The sequence below is a fragment of the Pteropus medius genome, unplaced genomic scaffold (assembly GCF_902729225.1).
Source record: "Pteropus medius unplaced genomic scaffold, Ma_sr-lr_union100, whole genome shotgun sequence".
In the NCBI taxonomy this organism is placed as follows: domain Eukaryota; kingdom Metazoa; phylum Chordata; class Mammalia; order Chiroptera; family Pteropodidae; genus Pteropus; species Pteropus medius.
The window spans coordinates 19,547,070-19,567,717 of NW_024351073.1; the positions used below are offsets into that span (position 1 = coordinate 19,547,070).

A 20,648-nucleotide genomic window follows, 5' to 3' on the forward strand; every position below is an offset into this window, starting at 1 on the left:
AGCCCTTTTTATTTATTCTCCCTGTGGGAGGTGCATTCACTCAGCCAGCCAGCGACATGTCGAATACACAAGTATATGTAAAGAATTTGTTACTGGAATGTGATTTCATTATTCAATGTAAATTACATGGAAAAATAAAATCATGTATATCTTGACTAATCATGCCAGGAGTGAAATAGTTAAAATGCATAGGGTTTCCCAAAATTAAATTTTAGAGGGCTGGCTTCATGGTACGCTTTTTAGAAAATCCAATCTTGCTTTTCTATTTCTGTGGCAACTACAGTTATTGAGAATTTGAATTTTCATTCAGAGTCCATAATGATAATGAATCTAGTCTGATGCAATGAACAGATAACATTATACTATTTCCATAATTGCTTTTAATTGAAATACTTAATAAATATTTTAATAACTAATTATAAGTAAATTATTTACGTCGTGATCTGACCCTAAGCAGTTTTGAGTCACTTTAACAATCCCACGTTTATCAAATTCGCTTCTCCATTGTCGATTCCTGGCGTCTCTGGTCTTTCTCTCTCCACTTCCTTATTTGAGCACAAATGGGTGACCACGAGGGCCTTCTAACTGGGCTATACCTTTTTAAAAAAAAATTTAGAATGAACAATTCAAAATATTAAAATCTGATCTTGAAGGTCATTACCCCATGTATGAAACCTTTTACTGCATTGCCAGGTTCTTCAAGATGTCTAACGGGTGCAAGTTCAAAGGTGTAGACACCAGACCCTCTCTGGCCTGGACCTTTATTTCTTTCCAGTCACATCTTCTGAGATGCTCTTCTTCGGGTCTTTGCTCCACTTTTGTGATCCATTTGGCAGGCTTGCTGTGTGTTTTACTGCCTCAGACCGGCACACCTGCTCCCCATGCCTGGAACTCCCTCCAGCCGCCTGACTTCTACCTGTCCTACAGGGCTCACCTTCGCATCATGTCCCCCAGGCGTGCTCCTGACCTCGTTGTCCCTGCCTGGCCCTGTCAGAACATTTGTCTCACTGTAGTGACTGTCTCTTTATTCATCTGCACCACTTGTCCCCATCACCGCCCCTCCCCGCTCCCTGGCCCAGGGCCACAGAACTCCAAGATACTTTGACTTTACTTCTCTGCCTGGTATTCCCCATGCTCAGTGCATAAAACAGCTGTTATGTGAGTAAATTGAAGGAAGGAAGGAAATAAGACAGGAAGGAAGGACCAACCTAAGAGAGATTCACCGACTACTTGAGAATAGATCTTACAATGTTTGCAGTGCCCCAAGGCCACCAGAATCTTGACAGATTTGCTGTCTGAGTTTCTGCCAGTTAGATGATGTTTCTTGCTTTTTATCTAGACATATTTTTCTTGGTACGAGTGTAAATTTTATTCCCATGAATTGGATCTGCAATATTGGCTACTAGATTATAAGCTCCTTGTGATAGAAACTACTTTTCTTGTTAACTTCTTGACTGTCAGTACCTAGCACAGTGTCTGGCTCTTGGAAAATGCATTTTAATAGCACAATGAACCAATGACATTGCTACAACCAGGTTAAGTAGCTGCCTGAGTGAACTGTGTCAATTAGGGTCATTGGTCACAAGTCAAAGAACCACTGATTTGCTTAAGGGGAAAAGGTATTTGTGGGAACAATATGAGATGCTCGCGAAGGGAAAGAAAATGTCCAAAGCCAGAGTTTAAGCAGGGCAGGAACCGGGAGAAATCTGGGCTATAAGCTGCAGGGACTAGTAGAGAGTGACGATGGGGCAGTGACGATTGGCAGCATCAAATTCAACTATTTTCCATCCTTGTGTTAGTTGCCTTAAAGTTCCGATCCCAGGAGAGCCCATTTGATTAGAGACATGCCTGCAATTGGCTAGGAGAGTGTGGCATATTTGTTTCCTATTAGTGCTCTAACAAATTACCACACATTTAATGACTTAAAACAACACAAATGTATTGTTTTGTAGTCCTGGAGGACAGGAGTCTGAAGCAGGTCTCGCTGGGGTAAAATCAGGGCGTCAATAGAACTGCATTGCTTCTGGAGGCTCGCGAGATAAATCCATTTCTTGCCTTTTCCAGCACCTGGAGGCCACCTGTGTGCCGTGGCTCCTGAACGCCCCCATCCTCAAAGCCAGCAGTCACCTCACTCATCTTCTGTTGCCACGTCTCCTTCTCTGACCTCGACCCTCTTGCCTTCCTCTCCAGCTCATAAGGAGCCTTGTGATTACACTGAGCCCACCCAGATAATGCAGGGTAAGCTGCCCAGTCGAGGGCAGCTAATTAGTGACCTCACTTCCATCTGCGCCAAGTCCCCTTTGCCATGTAACATACCATACTCACAGGCTCCAGGAATTGGAACGTGGACATCTTGGGGGCCCTCATTCTGCCTGCCACAGATGGGAAGTCTAGATTGTGAGCCCAAGAAACTATGTCATGCCAATTGGCTAAGTTTGACGGACAAGTAAAGCCAAGTCGATGATTCTTCTACAGAGTTGCCCTAATCAGTTGAACCATAGGCAGGTGGGACACAAAGAAGTCAAATGTCTAGTGCAGAACAGGTGACCACCGTGCAATGAGTTGGTCTAATGAATTTTTAACCGGTTTACTTGTTTTCGCAGGATTGGGTTGGTTTGGGTACCTGAGGAGAATGTAATAGCTCTGAGTAACAGTGTGCTTCTCCCATTTCTATTGGCTTTTACAAGTCTTTACTAACGGCAGGTAGCAAGGGTTTCTGTAGCCTAGATTGACACCAGTTGTTCAAGCAGAATGCAGTTGATGAGTTCTCTTTCTTTTCCAAAGTCAAATATGTATTTTCATGTTAAAACCCACAGAGAAGCAGGAGAAGAGGACACAGGTCAGTGTTTGGGGTTGACGAGCCCCTGCAGAAGATGTATTTCCTGTACAGAGTTGCTCCTGGCCATTCCAAGATACCTAAACTCGTAATTCATGATGCCCTAGATTAAACTCACAAGGTCATTGCAAAGTTCATGGAAAAAAAAAAAAGCAAGCTCTCATTTGGAAATTGTAATGTACCTTTATTTCATCTTTCATTTACTTTTTAAATAATTCTTCTTTGGATCATTTCATGTCTTGGATAAGCAAGGGTTTCATATCATATACGAGAGGGCTGCCTGGTGCCAGGTTCTTCCTTTTGGTTCATTTTGCAAGATTGCAAGCTTGCTCTAGACATTCCAGTATGTACCTAATAGCCAAAACTTATGGTTTTATTCTCTGCTCTGTTAAAGATGCACAGTGTGACCTTGAAAATGTTACTTAATTCCTTGATGCCTCATTACCCTCCCATTTATAAAATGTGTTTGCAGAGACTCTTTGCTCTCCTCAAAGGCTGCTCCTGTGCTTTGTCATTTTGCTCTGTGCCAAGAAGGAACAGAGAATGGGTGTCATTATCATAGGGGACTCTAGGCTTGATGGAGTGAGATTGAGATTTCACCCAGTTATACCAACAATTACATTTTTTTGTATTGAAAAGTTTAGTTTATCTTGCATATAACTAAAAACTTAAGCATATTAGAAATCACACGTATATGTTTTCCTTCTTACTAATGAAACCGATAGTACATTTTCTGCATGTGATTCAGTCTTTTGATTTTTCAATTCTCACATTTTTCTAAGCATGATAGAATCTGGTTTTCCCAACTTCCTATTATGTTAACCACTGTGGCCAAACCACACAATTTAATTAATGTAATTAAATTTTAAACCAGAAGTTTTCTTTTTTTCCCCCTTATTTAATTAATTAATTAATTTATTAATTTATTTATTTATTTAATTGAAGAAATGATTTAAATTTTTTTCCCCCGACTACCCCCTCCCCACACCCTCTGGTAACCACTAGTCCATTGTCCATGTCCACGAGTCTCTGTTCATTTGTCCTGTTCATTTGTTGCTTTTAGGTTTATATCCCACATATAAGTGATATCATGTGTTTTTTAACTTTTTCTGTCTGGCTTATTTTGCTCAGCATGATTATCTCGAGGTCCATCCATGTTGTCGTAAATGGCAGTATTTCATCTCTTCTGATGGCTGAGTAATATTCCATTGTATATATGTACCACTGCTTCTTTAGCCAATCATCTATCATAGGACACTTCAGTTGCTTCCATGTCCTGGCCACTGTGAACAATGCTGCTATGAACATCTGTGTGCAAATATCTTTTTGGATATGAATTTTCAGGTCTTTGAGGTAAATACCTAGTAGAGGGATTGTTGGATCATATGGTAGATCAATTCTTAGTTTTTTGAGAGACCTCCATACTGTTTTCCATAGTGGCTGTACCAATTTGCAGTCCCTCCAGCAGCGTATGAGGGTTCCTTTTTCTCCGCATCCTCTCCAGCATTTGTTATTACTTGTCCTGTTGATTATAGCTATTCTAACAGCTGTGAGATGGTATCTCATTGTTGGTTTGATTTGCATTTTCCTAATAGCTAGTGATGTTGATCATCTTTTCAAATATTTGTTTGCCATTTGTATGTCCTCTAGGGAGAAGTGTCCGTTCAAGTCCTCTGCCCTTTTTTTGATTGGATCGTTGTTTTTTTGTTGTTGTTGAGTCATATGAGTTCTTTGTATATTTTGGACATTAGACCCTTATCAGAGGCGTTGCTTGCAAGTATATTTTCCCATTCGGGTGGTTGTCTCTTTACCTTGTTGACAGTTTCTTTTGCTGAGCAGAAGCTTTTTAGTTTGATGTAGTCCCATTCATTAGTTTTAGCTTTGACTTCTCTTGCCTTTGAAGTCAAATTCATAAAATCTTCCTTAAATCCAAGGTCCTTGAGTTTAGTTCCTATGGTTTCTTCTATGCATTTTATTGTTTCAGGTCTTATATTCAGGTCCTTAATCCATTCTGAGTTAATTTTGGTGTGTGGTAATAGACAACAGTCTAGTTTCATTTTTTGCAGGTGGCTTTCCAGTTTTCCCAGCATCATTTATTGAAGAGGCTTTCCTTTCTCTACTGTATGTTTTTGGCTTTTTTGTTGAAAATTATTTGCCCATATAAATATGAGTTTACTTCTGGACTCTCGATTCCGTTCCACTGGTCCGTGTGTCTGTTTTTCTGCGAATACCATGCTGTTTTGATTACTGTTGCTTTGTAGTATAATTTGAAGTCGGGCAGAGTGATGCCTCCAGCCTCGTTCTTTTTTCTCAGGATGGCTTTGGCAATTTTGGGTCTTTTATGCTTCCATACAAATCTGATGATTTTTTGTTCTATTTCTTTTAAAAATGCCGATGGGATTTTGATGGACATTGCATTAAATCTGTATAATGCTTTAGATAATAAGGTTATTTTAACTATGTTGATTCCTCCAATCCAAGAACACGGAATATCTTTCCATTTCTTTGTATCTTGGAAGTTTTCTTGATGACTGATACAAGCTACACTTTTTTTGGAAGTGGGAGGGTATAAAATCATGAATTTTGGAGACTTTTGTTTTAGATCCTGTAGATATATAAATGGCAACTGGATGAGATTTTCAGTAGCCAGAACAGAGTAGCTCTAATAACTTGAATTTAATGATGTATCTTTGTGGTAGTATACAAATTTTAATATATGAAATTGAAATTTATTACTTTATTATTCATTTTTCTTTAGGTATCTGATACAGTGACTAAATTATGACCACGTATATATGATCTTGAAAATAAAATCTACAAGTTAATTCATAGTTCATGTTCTTCACCCGATTATTTGTTTAATTTGTTCAATATATGAATGGAACTTGCATCTTGTGTTCCAAGTTAAGAGATTGGAAAAAAAAAAAAAACAGTTAACTGAGAGATATTTTTTCTCAATTGTGCAAATTATATGTGTGGTATACAGAAATTAGATAATGATTTTCCAATAATATGATGTGCAGATTTGTTATTCTACATTGAAATTCAGTCACTTGAACACTTTAAATTTAGCATTGTTCTCAGAGTAATTACTGTTTCATAAAAGCAGTCTATCAGACGGCATCACCCCATGCGGATGCCATGTACAGACACAGAGTCACAGGGGAAGAGAAGCACAATCCAAGTGAAACAAAAGGTTCTTTCAAAGCCTGGCCCCATTTTCATCGGTGGAATTATTGACATTAGCAAGTCCCAGTAGACACTTGTTTCTTAAGTTCATAAGTGACTGATCTGGTAAGTAAATGATTCCAGGCAAAACAAATGCTCATACAATGGAAAGACCGACCAAATAATCACATAACAGACAGATAAGGTTAAGCATTAAAGTTCACTTACTAGTCATTCATTCATTCAATATTTAAGTATCGAGACACTGGGCAGTAAAATAAACAGTAAAAAACAAAAACAAAACAAAATTCTTTTAACATAGAGATTGGGACCAGTCAGTGAAAAGAAGTCATTTAAATTTAGGAAGTCGTTAAAAATATGTAAAAGATATTTTCATTTGACTTCAACTTAATTGTACCTGTGTTCACTAATCTTACAGGACCTAGATCACTTTTTAAAATAGGGATCTGCCGTAAGAGGAACAAATCAACATTCTTGCAGCCCCTTTCCCTCACTCTGGTCTCCCCTCGTTGCATCCTTTATGATTCCCAGTTTCCATTTCTTTAAAGTGAGTGAGGAATCTAAGACACTTGTGAAGCATTTAGAAGGCAGAATCCTCCTAGATGTTTATAATTTTTCCCTAGTCTTTTAAAGTCATCTGTAATTAATTCCACAGCATTTTTAACTGGGTTATCTTAAAGGAGTTTCCCCAAAGCATTCATAAAGAAACAAAAACTCTTATTCTTCATGCAGTTATATCTCACTGGTTCACATATATTTAATTAAATAATATAATTACAGGTTAAACTGGAATGAATGATTTTGGATATAACACAGGTAGCTGCTCTGGATAAGTGATCTGTAACTGGTGAGGGCAGGAGGGCCCCTCACTGCTGTGGGGTGGACAGCTGACCACCGGTGCAGTAGGGACTGGTCAGTAAGGCTTACAAAATGGAGCCTGAGCTTCTAGAATAGATGCTGGTCATTGTGCTCGGCACTGGGACACCAAAATAACAAGCCCTCTGAAGACACATCATCTTACAACAAAGACCCACACTTTAGATCCCATTTCCATATTCATTATTTCCCCCTGGAGCTCCTTCTAGTGAGAGGGGACCGTATCCTACTTATTTTTGTATTAGTATCCAATGTCTACTACTAGACATGGCACACTCTGTGGTCAGTGAATTATTTTTAATGAGCTATTTTCTAAATTGTATTATTATTGAGAGATTCTATAGATTAGCAGGATAGGATACTTATCGAGAACCATAAACTATGTGGCTTCAAACAGTAACTTTTCCCTTGGTACCGTATGGAGGCTAGTTGTCCACACCCTATTTTTCATCATCTGGAAAATGAGGATAATAGTAGAAATGCAGCATAGGGTTTTTGTACTAATTGAGTCAATACTGGTGAAGCGCTTAGAAGAATATCAAATGCATATTAAGTACTCATTGATATTACTATATTGTCTTCTAAAAATATTTGTTCAATTGTAACTTAAAATTTTAGATATGACTTCATAGCTCTTTCTTCATTTGCACAAACATCCATTTATAGGTAATTTTCTTTTGTATACTTGGCTAGGACTGGTATGACACTGATATGCATTTTTATTGCTTTTTTATCTAAGAAATACAGAAATTAATTGATAGGAAATCTGATTGTTGGAAAGATAAATATAAGAGAATTTTTTTGTAGTTGAATCTATGTGATTTTTCTAACCCAAATCTGTATACCTACAGTGTTTACATAATTGAGATTTTAAATAAATATCATGCTAATTTATCTTTGGGTAGTATTTCCTTAAGACCCTTGGATATATGTATAAAAAATTCAGTCTCAATTGCTTGTTGCTATGCTTTTAATAACCCCTGCAGGTTAATAAATTTTTCACATTTTTCTCCTTTTTTTAAGAGAAAAATATCATCGTTGATTGAAATTTTATTTATCAATCATCTTTGAAGATAGTGGAAGTTTGTCAACAAAATAGAGACATAAAAAAGGTAGATTATAATCAAGTTTACTCTTGACTCTCCCTCCAGAAAGACCAATAATAAGACTAAAATATTGCCACATAGAAAGTAGGAGCTTTCTACCTAAGCGACAGAAATTTTTTGTCTCTAGGCATAAAGCTACAAATTTCTTTTTATAAGGTTAGGCTTATTTTCTTTAAACTTTTTTTATATATTTGAACTATTATAATTGACCAATTTTATAACAGCTAAATATGAAAATCTTTGCCATTTGATTCAGGAATAATTTGTATACTAGAGATTGGTAACTGCTGATCATGAGTGATATTATAAATACTTAGGAAAAGAAGGAAGGAGAAAATGGGAAACTTAATGCTGGAAAGACTTTTTCCCATATGGAACAAATTGTGAAACAAATTGTTTTTGAATTTGTAGGAAAATGGTACAAATTAATTTTTAAAATGTTAAATATTATACTTTTAGACCAGGAATATATCATAACCAGACCTATTTATTCATATCCGAGATTTAAAATATGATTTATTCAATAACTGGAAGCGTGTAGAAAAATTTCTTTTCAAATGGCTTTTGCCAAAATCTGCCTTTGGGGATTTGAACCAACTTGGTCTCATAAGAGATGATGACTTCATAATACATTAAAAGATGTTGGCATCATGATGACTTGAAAAGGTGACATATTAAAATATTAATAAAGCCATCTTCAAGATTTAGATCTATCTAAAATTATTTTAAAAAATTTCCCAGAAGCTGATGACTGTTGTTTTATAATCAAATTTATAATGTAAAAAAAATGATTACATTCAAACCTTGGAGATCCCTAAGGCCTAATTAAAATAATAGATGAGAAGCTGTCAGATATGTGGGTTATAATCCTTGACCTCTGCTGACCTTTGACTTCTGAGTCTAGATTTGCTATTTGTTGTTTGAGTTTCATTGTTCTCTAATTGTGAAATGAAGTTATTATTAGTAAATATAACGTTTGATATGAGAGTCAGAAGATTTTTATCTGTAATTGCAGTAAAATGGATAAATTGCTTTAAGAGAGACATAACGACACACGTGAAAAGTCATAAATGGAAAGATGACTCATGTTTCTCTGTGGCTGGAAGCAGCTCTTTGTGTGTTGCACAGTTTAAAGTGTCATTTTATGGGCAGAAGTGCTGATAGACATTTTTTCCAAAGGAGACTTATAAGTAGGCAACAGGTACATGAAAAGGTAGATGGGCAGCATCCCTCTTCATCAGGGAAATGCACATCAAAACCCTAATGACATATCATCACACCTATTAGAATGGCTGTCACAAAAAGGCAAGAGGTAGCAAGTGTTGGCAAGGATGTGGAGAAAAGGGAACCCTTGTGCACTGTTTTGGGGAATGTAGTTTGGTGCAGCCACTATGGAACACAATATGGAAGTTCCCCCCTCCCCCCAAAATCAAAAATAGAACTACTATATAATCTTGCAGTCCCACTTCTGGGTATATATCCGAAGGAAATTCAAACAGATTCTTGAAGAGATATGTGAACTCTCATGTTCATTCCAGATTTATCCACAGTAGCCAGGATATGGAAACAGCCTTAAATGTCCATCAGCAGATTAATTGATAAAGAAGATATGGTATATATATATATATATATATATGCAATGGAATATTGTTCAACCACGAGAGAGAAGAGAATCCTGCCATTTGTGACAACGTGGGTCCTTCAGGTATTATGCTAAGTGACAGACAAAGACAAATACTGTATGATCTCACTTATATGTGGAATTTAAAAAGTCGAACTCATAGAAACAGACTAGAAAACAGAAACAAACTGGCGGAAGTAGGTTTAGGGATCGATCATCTCTTTTCACAATATACAATCTTATATCCACTTAAAATTATTTATTGGTCGCATACCAGCATATTCGAAACACCAACATGCAATATTTAATGACTATACATACAAAAAAATGAGAGGCTCTTTGCTGTATAACATTTACAGGTACAATAAAACCTCCTACATTCATCTAATATAGATTTAACTTTCTAATCCAGGAAATTGTGGGTTGTAATATGCTAATTACATCACTTAAAATTTAAAAATTTTGTCTGTTGGTAAAAAACGCCAACATATCTTGGCAACGATTAAAAATTGTTATGGCTCTATTCAGTTTTTACTTTATTTTTCTTCTTTTAAGGCTAGTGGAGATATTTATTTAAAAAATATTAATTCAGTGGGCAGTAACTAAAGTCGTTTAGGACTAGTCGAAACTCTGTTCTATAATTAAATTTCAAACACCAAATGACAGTTTCCCTGCTGTGTTGGGATAAGCAGTACAGATATTTATTCCTTGTGAGATTTTGTCCTTGACTGTCCATTGATAATAATTCTGGGGAAAGGAAAAAGTGTGGCTGAATTCCAGTATTTTGAGACATTGTGAAGTGGCAGACATATATTTAGAATCAATATGAAGGACAAATTGCCATAATTTGAGTGGACACTTTCAAGTACTATGAAACGAGAACATGGTATAGGCCACTGTGTGGCTGGCATTGGAGACTTTCTGTCTAATAGATTGTGACAGTCAGAGTTGGTACTTCATAATAGTTAAATTGTGGACTGGCCTTAGAACGTGATTTTTTAGTTTTTACTTTTTTGGTACCAGATTTTATCATGCCAATCTCTAATTAAGTAGAGGAATATAAAATGGACAACTGAATATTTGTTCAAAAATATTATTAAGGAGAATATTTGGGAAGACAGGTTGCTTTTCATTTATAAGCTTAGGTGCTTTTGTTCAGCCTCTTACACAGACAGGATGTAGGATGTAGGATGGCAAGTCTTTAGAAGTCGTGGGAAGGGAGACTCCAGCGCCTGGGACATTTGGCAGTGACAGTATGTTCTGGGCAGTCACTGTGTGTGATGAGTGCTGTGTTAGGAGCTGTGCTAAGCATGCTTCTTTGAAGTTCCAGCCTAAAGAATAGTCTATCTACCACTGAGCCTTTTTATTATAGAATTGTATTAAATCTTGCCCTCCTCTTTAGAAAAAGTGAAAATGCATGGTATTATGCCTTTGTTAATTTCTGTTCAACTTAACTGTTATTGCAGTGGATCTCTAATTATAGCACCTCAGAGTCTATATCTCTGGCATAAATATGTCCCTATCACTTACTAAACTCATGAAATCAGCTCTTGAAACATATTTGTAGGATCTGGGGGACCTTGGATGGTTATCGATTCCAGAAGTGGGTCACTCTCTTTTTTTTTTTGAAGTAAAGATGAGCCCTGAAATTGTATATCGTTGGTATCATACTTATGCCAGATATATTCCCACTGTCAGTGTAGACACAGGTGTGGCTAGTAGAAATACACGTGTTTTGGATACGTTAACGTTCTATATTATCCACACTCATTAACTTGAATATTTCTATTTTATAAACTTGGGAAAATTCATATACCAGTAGATTCATAGGACTTTTATGTACCAATCATTGTTGCCAAGTGTAAAATTCCTTAATAATTTTAAATAGAGCTGATGATGAATTATAAATGTTCTTTCATTGTAAGTTATTCAATAAACATTTAATGATGCCAAGTCTTTACCAGGCACTGTTCTAGGCACTGAGGTGGTGAATACGAATGAGATCATTTCTGTGCTCGAAGAACTAATTAGGAGACATATAATTTAAAATATACGGTGTTTCCGTAAATCTAAGTTGTTAGTGGTATACCGTTGTTTTAATAACACCTTTAGTTGCAAGTGACAGGAAATCCATCCCAAATGGCTTAAAGGAGAAGGGTTCGAACAGCCACATTAGGAAACATCCTAATTTTAGAAATATTAAAAGATGTAAGCCATCCCAGAAGAGGTAAGATCATGGCAGCTGGCAATGCTTGAGGAAGGTTCGAGTTCCAAAAGTTAACTAGAATTGTTCAGAAAGGCTGCAGAGCAGAAACAATGCATGTGAGATGATGGAGGAGTAAGAGTTTGACGACCTAACAGGTCTTGGAGATGATAACAGCATGCAGGTAGGAAAATCTGCACATGCAAAATTTGATTCCATAAGCTGCACTTGGAACTGCACGAAGCTTGGTGTACCTATAGTGTCAGGTATGAGAGGAGGAGCAGTGGGACTTGAGAGTGGAGTTTATGTCCCTTAGATTAGCAATTCAGGTGGGCTTCGGTCTGCGGTGATATTTATGTTGGTCCCATCCTAATATGTCACACCTCACCGTCGACTTATGAGACAGAACTGGACATTTCTTCACCTCCTGGCTTTGCCTGCTGGCGCCCTTGTAGTTGCATGTTCTGAATATGGCTCGGTGCTCCTTCTTCCCATCCTTGCATGATGCTCCCCATAAATATGCCAGATTCAGTTTGCAAGTTGCAAGTTGCTGGTATCCAGTCCCAGAGCCTGCTTGATTGATGGTTCTGCCTTTGAAGCCAACAACCTAGGGTATATATTCTCTGGCAGTGGACCGAGGCAAAAGCTTTACACTCACTCTAGGATTTCAAAAAAGCAGCGTCTTGAGTCAACATAAAAAACTGTCATTTCAAATACCAATTTGAGAAATACTCGTAATGCAAAGCCCATTTTACTTATGCTACATGCTCTGCTAAGCAACCGTTATTGATTTTTACACTAATAGTCCATGCAATACCTCAACAAATATTTATTAACTGGCTGCTATGTATTAGATACTGAGCTAGGTGTGGGAAATTGAACAGAGACCAAGACAGATTGAGTTTCTGACCTAATTGTATTTAGTTTTGACAACTGTTAATTGTTAAATTGTTTATATTATTAGGACAAGCTGAAAATTTTAATTTGTCTTTGAAAGGTAGAAATAAAGATGGTTGTATTTTTATGTGTGCATAGGACATCTGAGAGAGAATGATGCCATGCTATTTCTCTCGGTAGTAACATACTAGTTACAACAAAGAATTACAGTTTCGGCATCTAGAGTTATTACACAAATGAGGTATTCAATGTTCTTGTTCATGTCACTAATTTACACTAACCTACACAGGCTCTGTGCCCTAATATTAATAAAATGTTTATGCTTATCCTTTAATTTCACATAAATATGGCCTTTTAAATGTTGTCCGTGGAATGGAAGGTTATAAAAATACAGTATGTTAAATTATATTTAATTTTAAAATTGAGTATTCAATTTTATATGTACATAGATATTTACATAAATGACGATATTTTGAGTATTCTAATGGCCAGCGTCATTATTCTTTTGGGCATAAGGTGACGATGAATTATGAAAGCGATGCCTAGTGGTCTGAAAGTCTGTCGCGCTAAGATTTTTGTGTTTGAGAACAGAGGGTCGAGCACAGAGTGGGGATTGTTTTGAAGAGGGTGGGGTGCATGAGAGAAAGAAATAAATTCGATGCAGCAGCACGTCGGCTTTGCTTGGTGCTTGGCCTGAGGGGCAGGAAACCAAAAACGTTAACATTAAGAGATCGCCCGTGGAAGCTATTGGCTAACTGTAAGGGAAGAAGCGCAGGGTTCCAGAAGTATCTAACAGCTGTAAAGTAAAAGATACAAAGGAACCTCCCGAAGAATAGAAAAAGGGCGGGAGAACATTTGACTAGCGGTGCCGTTTAGAAATCCTAAATCTTTACATTCTCCCATTCACGTTGGAGTGTGGTTTCTGGCTAGAGGCCTATTAGCTGCCCCGCGGTTAGCCGCATAGTCACAGGTACATACGTGTTGGGTTGTCGGTTGACAGGCCAGGTCATCTTCCGCTTTCCCTCAAACTCTTCCGCTCACTATGTTGACATCTTAGCTGATGGCCGGTCATTCAGACCAAGCCCTGGAAGCTTCTGGGCTCCTTTCTCTTTGTCTTAGAGACTACATGCAACCCTGACCGTTCTCACTTCAAATTATACCCATATCCGACCAGTTCTCGCAGCCTCTTCTGCCCAGGATTACATCAAAGATTTGATGACCGGGTGTAGATCAAGGCCATCTCTACTTCTGCAGTGATGGAATCTACATTTTCATTGTTCATTTCGGTAGCCACTGACCGTAAATGGCTATTGGGAGCTTGAAATGTGCACAGTGCAACTAACAAGCTGACTTTCTAATGTTACTAAAATTTAAATAGCCATATGTTGCTAGGCATTCCGGATTGGACAGTGCGACTCTTGCTAAGGAAATACCTGTTGAGTCCCACAGCATGGCAAGAATTTGGAAATTCTGGAATTTGAAGCAGGTAGGACCTGCTAATCTGGGAGGAAGAAGAAACGGGTCTCTGTGACAGATGAGGGCCCTGACAGTGACATGCAGGATGAATCCATCTGTGGGAAAATGTCCACTGTACTCGCCATCAAATGAAAACAAAGTCAAAGGGATGGATTTTTCCGTATCCAGTTGGGGAAAGCAGGAGAGGCTGACGAAGGCCAGTTTTGTTGCCGCGTGAGGAGCGGACAGTGTCAGGTCGCTGCTGGTGGGCATGTGTGTGGGGCCAGCCTGGGTGGGGCCAGCCTGGAAGCAGGAGTTTGCTTTGGCTCCCCGAAATCTGAAATATGCACAGGTTCCTCATTCCATCGATGCCGCTTTTAGGAGTTTATCTATTAAAAATGCCGTAAGTGTAAACATGGGGTAAAATGGCAAACAAAAGGTAAATTATGATGCCTACAATTGTCGAACACTAAATATTTGTGACATTCTTCAACTGTTGAATAATTTCTGTTCACAGAAGAAATAGTTCATGATATGTTGCTGAGCAAAAACTTAAAAATTAAAACCATTAAATGAATTCCCCATGTAAAACTCATTATGCAAGATGACTTAAATCAGAAAAAAATAGGTATCAGAAACACCTATACCAAAATACCAGTCAAAGTAAATATACTGATCCGAGATGGCAGAATTAGTGATGATTACTCTTACTTTGTTTTATTTCTTTATTTCTTGTCTTCCTCCATTTTTCACATTTTTTAGGTTTAGCACAGATTAACGACTGATTTTCAGTGGATTAGCTCTAATTAAAACTAACGTCCTTAACCACAGACCGCAGGGTTGGAAGGCGTAAGGCTCCTCCTCTCCACGAGGCCCTCCGTGGCTGGGTCCTGGCAGTCTCCCTCCCTTCCCTGTGCTCTGAGACGAGATTGGGAGTGACAGTCTTCGCCATCCATCCATACATAGTGATGCTTCAGTTAAAACTGGGCGTTAAGAATTATAAACTATGGCAATTATTGCAAGCCATTTTCAGTTAGCCATCGGTGCTGCCTGGGGTGGCATTCGCTCCATAGGGGAGGATGAGCCTTGAGAATTTCACTTCTCTTTCTTTTATTGCTATAAAGAGAAAGGGGAGTAGATAAACAGATGAAATTATTCCTTATATTCTGTGGGTCAGAGTTGTCAAGCGCCTAAGGATATACCTTGATTCATTGCCTATTAAATCCCATATTTTATTATGACAGGTACTATTATGCTTTGAAGAGTTATGTTTTATACAAATTGGTGCATAGACTAGCATTCAGGAGACAGAACATGTTATGGGAAATAGGCTGACACATCAAAGAACTCAAAACTAGGAATAAAAAGGGAGAAAGGCTGAGTTCTGGTCCCAGTTACAGTACTTGATAACTCTGGGACCTTACACAATTTCTTTGTCAAAAATATGTAGATTATAATACTGGCACAGAGCCTGAATTCACATAATGCCAGTAAAATATTGGTGGAGATGCAAGGTCAAGGGTGGGTCTCCCACTGACCACAGGTGACTTTGCACACAGAATTGCCATTTTCCCTTCCTCTTACTTTTGCTCAGCCCCTGCCCCCATATCCCAAACCTCTCCTAGATAGAAGGGCTTGGCTTTCAGGTGATTTTACCTGGCACAACATCTGCTCGTCTGTTTATTTACATCTGTATAATTACGAAGCTTAATCAAATAAGAAACCCACATACGAAAGCAAGTTGAATACACAAATGTGCTTTATTATTTTCCTCCTGATCCTGACTCCCTAATTACTTACATCTGTGTCTTTCATCCTGTTGGTATCCATCACCTAAAATACTTTGAGCTATTTTGTCATGTTTGTATTTTGCCAAATTATATTTTAGTCCGATCCTTACTCTGCTCAAATTCTGCTTATTGATATTATTTCCCCAAACCCTCCCATTTATTCTATGTTTGTAAGAGATTTATTTTCCCAATGCTATTCTAATCCCCATTGGTAATATCATAAGGGACCTACTTCAAAGAATAAAAACAAAGAAAGCCTAAGTGGGAATGTCCAATGGGAAAACAGATGACCACTTTTTTTACTATACATTTTAACGAAATTTCTGCAATGGAGCCTTTTTGGGTTTGTATAACCCTGAATTATTAACCGAATGTAGCTGGTAACATAGTGCTAGGGATGCTATGAAAATTATATCACTTATGGTAAAACCTGGGGAACACAGATACAGTATAATAGGAAATACCTTTTAACATTCACACAGCGCTGGTTTCTAGAGGGACATGTAATACGATAGCTTTATGAAAGAAAATAACCTTTATTAACTCTCAGCCTTTTATATGCAGAGTGATTTTGTAGTGCCTTGGTAAAAATTGTCCTCAGTTAATTGTTATTTCCTTTGCTGATGAGCATTGCTAGATAATATATGTAACAAATACTTTGGTCTTATTTATTTGTTCAAGAAAGACAAAAGGAATAGAACAAAGCAACTTCTGAGAATCCCGTTTTCAACCTGTACACGTGTGTCCTTTCATGAATTGGTCTGAAAGTTTCTCCTTTCTTTCATAAATGAACTCGGACAAAATAAACTGGCAAATGAGCCTTGCCAACTTTAAGGAGCATGTGTCTGCCATAGGTCACAGAGTAAGAACTTGGTAAATATTTGTGGAGTAGGCTGGTTCTTCACTGTGTTTTACAAAACCAACTGAGCTTGTTAATTGTGACATTTCTTAATCACTTATAAATTATTGACCATTTATTTTATGTGATTTCCATATAAGAAGGAGTCTAACAGGTTTATTTTTTATTTTTATTTTTTTTGTGATAGAAATATACCAATGCACAAGTAATAAATTTACCAAAACAAATGAAATGGCAGGTCGGCTAGCGTATTTTTAAACTTAATACTTCTTTATCTCTTTACATTTTCTCATAATCTTACTTTCCTTTTCCTTCTCATTCCTTCCCCAACTTACCTCAAAGGCAAAACGCGAAGTTGTGAATGTATTCTGGAATTAGTTAACGGTTGCTATAACAGAAACCATTTTGTTTACATTCTCCTTCTGCCATGATGTCATGTGCTTTTTCTGTAGTTCGTAATTTTCATTTTGCCTAAGCGTACTGCTTGGTATTACCTGATAGTTATTGTCTGTTTAGCGTGACAGCATCCAGTTGCACTGAGCATGTCTTCTTGCATTGCAGGAGCTATGCCTGTCCCAGACCAGCCTTCGTCAGCCTCAGAGAAGACCAGCTCCCTGAGCCCTGGCCTCACCACCTCCAATGGGGATGGCTCTGAAACAGAAACCACCTCTGCTATTCTCGCCTCGGTCAAAGAACAGGTAGAAACATTCCGCTTTTGTGACATTCTTCGGGGGCACTTACAAATTGCTTTTTACTGATGAATGATGATTAAATCATGTTGGAAAAATCGTGATTTACTAGCAGAATGTTGGTAATCGTTATCAAGTTAATAAGATATGATTATTGTTGCTTTTGACTGCATGTTTTTTATTCATACTTTAGGCAGATTTTCTTGAAATAATATTTCCTGGGGCCAAAAACAAACCAAAACAAAACAAAACAAAATTTTACAGTCAAAATAACTGTTGGTAAAGTTTTGGCCGATTTGGTGATGAACCTGACTTTTAATACTATTAAATGCAGAAAGTCAAGTAATTGGTATTTAGAAAATATAAAGTCTAATACACTGTCAAAATATATCCACTAGGCTAAAAAGTTAGTATGTATGACAGCTGATGAATATCATCTTGGGTCAAGGCAGGTTGGCTTTCCCATTGTTTTATAGATGGTTCTGGAAAAATGCATTACAGAATTTTCCTTTTAAAACTGATCAACAATTGAATGATTCCTTTTAAAACTGATCAACAGTTGAATGATTCCTCCTCCAATATTACTTGGCCATAAAAATGGGTAAGTAAATAAAATCTGTAGTCTTAGATTTAAACAACTTGTATCTTAAAATTCATGTTTCTTATAAATAAAAGGTAGTAAATAATTATAGAAAGCTGGGAAACTCAATATTTTTTTATTCACCTATTCATTTAGCATGTTTTGAAATAGAAATCAGTATTTTTTTTAAAAAAGTGAAAAAGCATCCTGTTTTGGGGTTACATGATATGAGGATGTTGAGTTAGCAACAACAAAGGGTGAGAGCGAACCTAAGTCCAGGCACATCCCAACAGAGCAATATTCTAAGTGGGCCAATGACGGACAGTTACTCTATACTCAAAAAAAAAAAAAGAAGGATTCTCATTTTCCCCGAGTACACTGATTTTGTTTAATAAGTAGGGACTGGTTTAGGTAAAAGTAGGAAACGAGCTAGATGGCGAAACTATCAATAGACTCACTGAGGGAAGATCCATTGACAGAAGGGATCGATGTGCTATTCGTCAAAAGTTTTTCACCTGGTCAGGAAGTGTACAGCTAAGTAGGTACACAAAGGAGTATTGAATAGCTTTATCTATGGATAATCTAGTTTGTGAAAATGGCCAGGAAGCAGGAGTTTGGGTTGAGGCACAGGCTGTACTGCTTGGTTAGTTTGCTTCCAAATGCTAACCTGAAAGAGTTTCCTGATTATTTTTAAGGAGTGATGGAAAAGGAGAGCGAAGATTCATGCCACTTCTCATACTCAAGATCCTGGTTTGTTATAGTTGGCTGTGTCATGGTTTCCTATACCAAATTGTGGTATGATTTGCAAGTCTTGCTAGGCCACTCAATTTAGAGTCGTGGCAAAATATAAAGCATGAGGCATCAATTTAAGAAGAAATCTAGAAGACCTGTCTGATGAAAATGTTAACATTTTTTCAAAGACAAAATAATTCAGAGTAAATGAAAAGGCATGCCAGGGTCCTGTGTAGAAAAGCTTGGTATTATAACAATATTGCCGTCTCCCCAATTAATATATAAAATTTAGGCAGTTGTAATTAGGAAGCTGTGGCTGTTTGTTTGCTTCTTTAGCACATTGGATCACACTGCTTTAAAGGTCGAATGGCAGCATAAACATGTGACTGTTGCAAGGAAAATTTTGATAAAGATTTTACTTTACCAAATTTACCGATCACGATAGTGTGCAATTGTCCCAATATAGAAAGAAAAATCTCTGTAGGACATAACTGAGGGTTCAGAACAGATTCAAATACATATAGGGGTTATATGTATTTGAAGTATTTCAGTTCAGTACAAAGCAGTGGTTTAAATGGTGTTAACATGACTGGCTTAATTACCATCTGGAAGAAAATGAAAGCACTTAACTCACAATATATACGGAAATAAATTTCAAAGGTAAAGCAATGTAAATAAAAATTAAAATATAAACATTTTAGAAGAAACGTTGAGAAAATATTTATGTAAATTACAGGTGGAGTACCAACAATAATAACAAGGAAAAATTCAACACAAACAAGCAGAAAAATAGACAAGAGAAAATATGTGCCACAAATATGACAAAATGTTGATATAATTAATATAGTAAGACTTCCCGACGTTGATGAGAAAAAGAGAAATCAAAGGATAGAAAACTAGGCAAAAAATATGAGCAGACAACTTACAAAAGAAAAATGCAAATTACCAATGAGTATATGGAAATGTTTTCACCCTAATGGACTGATCAGAGACCATAAAATTCAAAATGAATATATGTCTTTCTTCAATGTACCAAATAAACGTTAAAAATAGCATATATTATAAGCTAGACAAGGGTAAAGTTTGAGGAATTTCACATTCTTTTTAATTCAGAATGGGAATTGCATTGCCGTAATCTTTTTGTAAAATTATATGTTGCTATGAATTGGTATTTGAAATGTTCAATAGCTTTTAATTAGTCATTCTTAGACATATGATCTATAGAAATGAATGACCTAGAGCATAATAATTTTATATATGTGAGTGTTTATTGCAAAATTATTGGGGATAGAAAAAAATAAAACAGTGTTGATTAGTGAAGAGTTGAAAAGATAATACATATTTTCTATGTGATTATTAATAAAAATGAGTTGGAGGTATATGGCTAACCTTTGAAAAAATTTATGAGTATTTTAGAAAGGAAATGACATAGTATTATATTATCCTGCTTTAAAAAATGAAAGAGTAAATGCAGTTTTTGTTTGTACATGTTTATGAGCTTCCACAGACTTATAGAAGGAAATCGGTCAGACTCTTAGCATTGGTTATCCTATGTGTTTTAAATTAGGTGGAGGTGATAGTGGGCAGAGGATGTACAAGATTGGGAAAAAGAATTGGAAGACTGGAATAAATATTAGTAGGATAATAGAAATTATTCCTTCAGCTGAAATAGCGATGTCTGCAGTTGAGAGAATGGATAAGTTGCTTAAACAAAAATACATTTCTGAAAATAAAATGACCTCTCCAAATCCTTGATGAGAATTTAATAAAAACTTATTGTGAAGAGCTTTTTTCCTAATAATTAAAAGTAATTCA

The 20,648-nt window shown here is 36.8% G+C and overlaps 1 protein-coding gene across 1 annotated transcript in view; it reads left to right on the top strand.

The window, feature by feature from the left end:
* The window catches only part of CTNND2 (catenin delta 2), a 773,259-nt gene that overhangs the window by 112,696 nt on the left and 639,915 nt on the right, over positions 1–20,648 (top strand). Inside the window, exon 2 of the mRNA XM_039842770.1 lies at positions 17,394–17,530. Coding sequence (XP_039698704.1) covers positions 17,394–17,530 — 137 coding nt within the window. The remainder of the gene's footprint in view (positions 1–17,393; positions 17,531–20,648) is intronic.